Source organism: Haemaphysalis longicornis, unplaced genomic scaffold (genome assembly GCF_048455015.1).
Source record: "Haemaphysalis longicornis isolate Haplotype H1 unplaced genomic scaffold, Haemaphysalis longicornis Haplotype H1 scaffold_5, whole genome shotgun sequence".
Classification (NCBI taxonomy): Eukaryota; Metazoa; Arthropoda; class Arachnida; order Ixodida; family Ixodidae; genus Haemaphysalis; species Haemaphysalis longicornis.
Genome location: NW_027526385.1, coordinates 71411751 through 71419369, shown reverse-complemented (window position 1 = coordinate 71419369; position 7619 = coordinate 71411751). Strand labels below are relative to the sequence as shown.

The window sequence follows — 7619 nt, the reverse complement described above, 5'->3', positions numbered from 1 at the left end:
CCCTGCGCGGTTACGACTTCGCGGCCAGGGCCAAGGCCGTCGCCGAGAGGAGAACCGGCGGCGTGGACGTCTTCCTCGAGCGCTACCTCCCCTTCAGCGAAGAGCTCAGGCAGCAGCGACGCTCCCCGCTCCTCGTCCTCGAGCGGCGTGGACGTCTTCCTCGAGCGCTACCTCCCCTTCAGCGAAGAGCTCAGGCAGCAGCGACGCTCCTCGTCCTCGAGCGCGCCGTCATGCCAGCCGTGGCGCCAGGCGGCCGCCCCGAGGCCGCCGGAGAGGCGCTCCGCCGCGACGACGCCGTCGACGAATACTGCTTCGCCCGGAGCGGAAGCCAAGGGGAGTACTGCGGCGTCTACCTCGTGGGCAACGTCTACGCCGACCTCGTCTCTCACGCCGTTGCCACCTCGCCCGTCAGGGACGAGTCGCCCTACACCATGGTCTACACCAACGCCTACTCCGGCGACGGAATCTTCGTGCTAGCCGCCTACCTCGCCCCCAACCTCTCGCGCGAAGCGGTCCTCGAGTACGTGGACGCGGCCATGGAGAGCGTGAGTGCGCGCGCGAGAGACTCGGAACCGGTCGTCTTGGTCGGCGACTTCAACGTCGACGTCCGCAAGGGTGGAGAGTGGCTGACGGAACACATGCTCGCCAAGCACTCCATGTCGTGCGTACCCCTCGACTCGCCCACCACCATCAACGGCGGATTCATCGACCTGGCATTTCACAGAAACTGTAGAGTCCGCACCGTCTTGAGAGAACCTCTGACTGTCCATTTCACGGACCACAAAGCGCTCATACTAGCTATCAATTACAACGACAATACAAACAGGTGTCTGTGAATAAATGTATCTTTCTTTCCGTATACTTTGCGTGTGTGTGATCTCTCTCTCTCGACTAATCATTTACATTACCGCCCCGCGCAATCAACTCGTGCATTCGCACTTTCACATGCTCCCCCTCGGGGAAATGCGGGGGAATTTTTTGGTCTCTGGAGGGTGAGTGGCAGGGGAAACTTGAACGCACTTGCGCGCATCGCCGCCTACGCCAGCAGTGCCCAGCACACGCGTTACCGCTGAGCGCTCGAGGAGGGCTCGTCGCTGCTTTGTTGGAAGCGCTCAACCACACTAAAAATGTCTTTATGCGGACCTGCCGGAGAGCTCCCAGCGGTCGCCTCATTTTATTGTCGCCGTACGCGCTGCAATTATTGTGTAACACGCCCTGAGAACCCCAGAAAATGGGGTTGCTTAGTGAAACCCTGCGCTCGAACCTCTTTTCTAAGATTTGTATTAATACACACTAAGGGTATCGAAACAGATAGTCTGGATTTTCGGCACCACCGACATTGCTGCAGAGGCGCACTGCGCTATGTTTCGGCAGACACTGACATTATGGAAACGGCGCGACGCACAAGAAAACGTACGAGGGCACTCCTTTAGCAGTTGGGGGAGGGCTTAAGAGAAAACTGCCCGTTCGTGTAAAGCATACAAACGTGTAAACTTGGTGCAAGCACGCTTATATGTGGTGCGAGCGGCTCTCGGACACGAGTGAATACATATTCACTTGTTCGATAAACCTAGCTGTTGCGAGCTACATAGACAAATCGAACGGACGTCGCACACTGGCGGTAAACGACTGTTATGTCTGTCGGGAGGGTAAATATGCATGTCACCCTACAGGTTCAATAAATGCTCACATGATAAAAAAAACGAAAGAAATGTTGACCGAAAGAATTCTCAAGGTCCCTCCTGTTTCTGATGGCGTTGCGCTTGGGAAGGAAACAAAAAAAATTACTGAATTTCCGCAACATCAAAATGCATTGTCCTCAGGGAGAGTTTCTGCTCCTGATCGTAATGCTGCAGCGCTCTATTCTTCGCCTCCCGGAGCAGTAGGCGCTCAATGTGTGGAACTGTGGGCTCCTTGGACGCTTCTGATAAAAAGGAGCAAGAGAATTCATTGGTAGGGCGCCCACCCGAAAAGCCGTTAACCCTAAGTTAGAAGAAAGCGAGAAAGAACTGTACATGGTGTCAGCTCGTATCCGCATTTCTGCTACGCCTGACTTATTCTCGACGTGGAGCACACAAATCAACCTGTCTTCGGATACGAACCCCAAACTTCTAGTATTTCACAAAATATGAAATAAAATTTAAATTTAATTTAATTGTTTCACCTCAATCGTTGGCTTTGTTCCCATACATATATTTATTACAAGCCTTCTTTTAGCCAAGCTCGGCCAGCGCAGCTTACTCTAATATTTTTACTGCCTGTTTTCTCCTTCCGCAAGCTTGAGGAAATGACAAGCTCGTTGCTTTTCTTTTTGATTTTATTGAGCGTATTCCTGCAAAAACACAAAGGCGGGATTCCGCGGTCACCGCATATGCCTCAGTGTGCACCTCGTCCCTAGCAGAGATGGGTAAATAATACTTGTCAGAAGCGCTGCCACGGTAAAGACTCGTCAGCTTTAGAATCTCTCGGCTCATCTCTCGGCATGCAAAGTAAACCAGCAGCAGCGTAGTTGTCAACGGCGCAGCCTAAACATCACATCAAAAACTTTGTACTTGATCTCCATCCTGTTCCTGTGGCGTAATCGGCTCAGCGTCCGTCTCCTGACGCTGAGGGCCGGAGCTCGAATCCCACAGGAAACGCCGTTTTAAGTGCGAATGCACTTTTAAGTGCGAATGCACTTCTTAGTCGACCTTTGTCAGACTTGCGGCGCGCCGTCCGCGATCCGCTCCGGCAGCAGGTGTTATCGCTCCGCGCTCTCCTCCTCTCCCCTAGCAACGGAGCGCGCCTAGCAACGCTCTCCCGGTTCGTTTTCGCAAGCGCGCTCGCTAAATAAAGGCATTTCAGCTCGCGCCTCGCTCTCGACCGGTCGCTGGTCGGGGTGTTCTCGAGACGATGGCAGAAGTCGGTGAAGGCGAGTGTCCGACGGCAGCGGTACCTACAACAAGTGTAATACGATCCAACACGAGCATTACACCTGTCGCTGGAGGTGACGTCACCGCGGTAGCTTCAACTTCGGCGTCGTTGGCCGCGGAAGACAAGGCTGCGAAGCGAAGAGCGCGTGACGCCGAACGCAAGCGAGCAAAGCGAGCTGCCGACGCCGAACTCCGAGCTCGAGAAGCCGCTGCGAGACGTCAACGGCGAGCTGCCGACGCCGAACTCCGCGCTCGAGAAGACGATGCGAAACGCCAACGTCGATCCGAGAGAGAAGCCGAAGTTCGCGCTCGACAAGCTGCTGCGAAACGCCAACGTCGAGTCGAGAACGGCGACGAAGTTCGCGGTAAAGAAGCGGCTCAGAAGCGTAGACGCCGAGCGGCCGAGCCTATGGTGAAGCGGCGCGAGGCCGAGGCCAAGAGGCAACGGCGAGCGGCCGATCCCGATGCCGTCCGCGCTCGCGAGCGCGCCGCGCAAGCGAGGGCGCGCGCTCGTCAGTTTGCTCAGCCGGACGCCCGATTCAAGCGAGATTTCGAGGACCGCAGCTTCGGGCACAGCTGCGACGTCTGCGACAGGCTGTGGTTCGACAACAACCTGACCGTGGTCGGCAAAGTTCGCAACAAATCCACTCGGTTGAACGCGCTTCGGGTTCTTTGGAACGAGTTCGGAAGGAAGAAGGGCGAGAGCAAGTGCGTGGCGGGCGAAGTCGACGCCTCCAATCCTCGTCTTGCTCCGTTCGCGGCGGGCGAAGTCGACGCCTCCGATCCTCGTCTTGCTCCGTTCGGTGCGTACAAGGCGTGTGCCTCGTGTCGCGACTCTCTGGTCTGCGGCCGCGTCCCGGCCATGAGCAAGAGCCACGGATACGTCTACCCGCCTCGACCTGCGCACCTTCCCGACCTCAACCCGGTGGAGGAGCGGCTGATCTCGCCTCGACTACCGTTCATGAGCATCAGACGTCTGACTCGAGGCAACGGGCAGTTCGGGATCAAGGGACAGGTCGTGAACGTTCCGATCGACGTTCCCAGCGTGGTGGAGTGTCTTCCCCGCACGGTACCCGAGGACGTGGCGATCGACGTCCACGTCAAGCGGAGGCTGGTGAGTCCGGCGACGTACAAGCGCGGGCTGGTCAAGCGCGGCAACGTCCTGGCGTGGCTCAAGCACCTGCAACACACGCCTCTGTATCGGGCCGTCGGAGTTCGCATTGACTGGAGCCGGCTGGAAGCCTTCGACGACGACGAAGAAAAGGAGAAGAAGAAGAGTGGGGGAGAAGAAGAAGAAGACGGACGTAAAGAAGACGACGGCGACATCGAGACCGTCCCGACCGACTTCGACTTGAACGACCCCCTGCAGCTGGCGATCGCCCTCAACGCCGTGTCCAAGACCATGTTCTTCAACGATGAGGGCGACTGCGGGCCGAGGCGAGTCGAGCTGGGAGACGAGGAAGGAGAAGGATCGAAGCGACCGCGCACGCTCCTCGTGAGCGACGACGGACGGGAGCGGAGAAGCGACTTGGACGAGGCGGACGCCGCGCTCAAGCTGGTCGACCAGTCTCACAGCCTGCACGTGGCTCCGGGCGAGAATCGCGTTCCCATCGCGCTCTTCATGGACGAGTACGCCGAGGAGCTCGCCTTCCCCACCATATACCTGGGCGTGCCTCGCACGATCACCGGACCGCGTCCCACGCCGTTCGTCAAGGCCAGCAGCGAGATAAGGCGTACCGACCGGCGAGGGGCAACTCCGGAGCACGTACTGTACATGGCCACGAAGGTGATGCGGTTCAACGTCGCCAAGAGCAACATGATGTTCCGGACCAACGAGGCCACGGGCGCCATCACGCGCGAGCAGCTCGAGAAGGGCGGCAAGAAGTTCCTCGACGACGTGCTGGACCGCGACCTGGGTTTCATGCGGGGCGTGCCCAACACGGTCCAGTACTGGCAGGAGCGGCGCAAGGACCTCTTCGCCATGATCCGGCAGCTGGGCAAGCCGCACGCGTTCCTCACCATGTCCGCCTCCGAGGTGCACTGGGAGCGCCTGCTCAAGACTCTGGAGCGCCTGCGAGTCGGACCCGGCGGCGTTCCGCGCGCGGTGGCCGAGATGATGTCCTGGGAGCGGGTGGAACTCGTCAACGACGACCCAGTGACGTGCGCCATCTACACCAACCGCATCTTCGAGGTGATCATGAACGTGCTCGGGGACCCACGCTGCTCTCCGTTCCGGCCGTACGTGGTCAAGGACTACTTCAAGAGGGTCGAGTTTCAGCAGCGCGGCAGCGCGCACGTTCACGTCATCCTGTGACTGGAAGACGCGCCCGAGGGCGAGGAGCTCAGCGGAGTCGAGGGCGCCATGCCCAAGACGCTCAAGATGGTGGACGCGCTCCTGACGCTGGACACGACGCTGATCAGGCGGCCGCACATGCAGACCCACCAGCACACGCACACGTGCTACAAGCGGGGCCGCACAAAGTGCCGCTTCGGCGCGCCCTTCATGCCCAGCGACTCGACCAAGATCGTGGTGCCGTTTCCGCCGGTCTCGGACGCGGAAGACGCCGAGACCGCGCGGGAGCGCGAGCGTAGAAAAACCCTCAAGGCAAAGTACGACGAGATGCACGAGTCGCTGGAGCGGGGAGACTTCGAAGACCTGGCCTCTTTCCTGAGCACCTTCGGCGTGCGCTCGGAGGCCGAGTACCTGGACGTTCTGCGCGCGGGAGTCTCGCGTCCGTGCGTCCTCTACCGCAGGACTCCGGCCGAGAAGTTCGTCAATGCCTTCAACCCCTGGATAGGCCGGGTCCTCGACTCCAACATGGACCTGCAGATCATACTGGACCACTACGCGTGTGCCTCGTACGTGGTGGACCACGTCAACAAGGCCGACCACGGAATGTCCAACCTCAAGCGGACCGTCGCCGAGATCCTCAAGAACCCCAACGACGACTACGAGGCCGTGATCCGCAGGCTCCGCGTGGACATGCTCAAGGGAGTCGAGATGTCCGCGCAGGAGGCGGCCTGGTTCCTGCTCAGGCAGGACATGTCTCGCAAGAGCAGGGACGTCGTGTACATCCCCACCTGCTTTCCCGAAGAGAGGGTGCGCGTGCGCAAGACGCGCGAGGAACTCGACGGGCTCCCCGCCGGCTCGACCGACGTGTGGAAGCTCAACGTCGTGCAAAAGTACGAGGCCAGGCCGCCCGACCTCGAGGACGTGTGTCTCGCCGACTTTGCCAGCAAGTACAGGCCGGTGCAGGGCGGCGGTCAGTACGCGCTCCGAGACAGGCAGGTAGTCATACGCTACCGCAACTACAGCCCCGGCAACGACGTGGAGTCGTACATGCGAGAGCAGGTGCTGCTGTACGTGCCGTTTCGGACCGAGGCGGTCGAGGTGCTGGACGGCGACAAGTACGTCAAGCTCTACGAAGACCACAGGGACGCGATCAAGCGCAAGCGCGGCGAGTACGTCGTGGTCCAGGAACTGGTGGAGCAACACTACGCCGAAATGCTGCGCATGCGGCGGGAGCGAGAAGAAGAGGCCGAAGAAGAACGGCGACGGAGAGAAGAGGCGGAGGCGGACGACGACAAACCGCGGGTGACTGCCGTTTCCTCCGCCTCCTCCGCCGAGCAGACGGGGGCGGGGACCGACTCCGACGTACTTCCGAACGACCGCCTACTCCGCTTGATAAGGGAGACGGCCACGCCGTGCGCCGCAGTTCGCAAGCGACGCGGAGTCATGGACCGAGAAGAGTACCTCTCGATGATGCGCGGCACCAACCCCGAGCAGTACGAGTTGCTGCGCGAGATCCTGCATCGCCAGACCACTCCCGGCCAGCCTCCGCTGCGAGTCTTCTTCACGGGCCCCGCCGGCTGCGGCAAGACGTTCGTGCTCAAGCTCGCCATGGACGTGTACAACCGGTGCACGGGCGGCGGCGCCTGCGGCGGCACCGGGGCCGGCTGCGAGACCGACGACTCCTCGACCTCGGCCTACAACGCCTACGTGATCTGCGCAAGCACGGGCAAGGCCGCCGTCGCGGTCGGCGGAACCACCGTCCACGCCGCCTTCAAGCTCGTGCGCGCGGCCAACGTCGCCGGCAGGCAGGACGCCCGCATCGGCGTCATGGGAGACGGCGGCCTCCGGCCCAGCGACCTCAACACGTTCCGAGTCGCCTTCCGCCGAGTCAAGTGCGTCATCGTAGACGAGGTCAGCATGATGTCCGCCGACCAACTCAGGGCCGTCGACTGCCGCCTGCGCCAGATCACGCAGCGCCTCAACGACCCCTTCGGCGGCTTGGACGTCATTCTCTGCGGAGACCTGCGGCAGCTGCCGCCCGTGCGCGCCAGCGAGATCTTCAAGCGGTGCCGCAGCGCGGACGGACTCATCGGACTCACCGTCGTGACTTGGCACCACCTCGATTACTTTCGCCTCGTCAGGGTCGTGCGCCAGTCCGACGTCGCATTCTCCAACGTCCTCACCAAGATCGGGGACGGCCGCGCGCTCGAACCCGAAGAGGTGCGGATGCTCGAGTCGAGGTTCGTCACCGCGCGGAAGGCCATGGAACTCGCGCCCTCGGCCGTGCGCATCTTCTATTCGAACGCCGACGTGACTCGCTTCAACGAGACCGTGGCCCAGGCGCAGGGAGAGGGCGGCTTCCTGGCGCTGCGCGCGCGCGACGAGTTTCTCGGGTGCAAGACGCCGCACCTGCT

General features: G+C 60.8%; 1 protein-coding gene across 1 annotated transcript; it reads left to right on the top strand.

Moving 5' to 3' along the window:
* Positions 1-2798: 2798 nt before the first annotated feature.
* On the top strand, positions 2799-5226 carry LOC144139751 (uncharacterized). Its single transcript, XM_077672015.1, has 3 exons — positions 2799-3252; positions 3352-3627; positions 3727-5226. The coding sequence occupies exons 1-3, from the start codon at positions 2893-2895 to the stop codon at positions 5224-5226; spliced, it is 2136 nt and encodes a 711-aa protein (XP_077528141.1). The 5' UTR covers positions 2799-2892.
* Positions 5227-7619: the final 2393 nt, after the last annotated feature.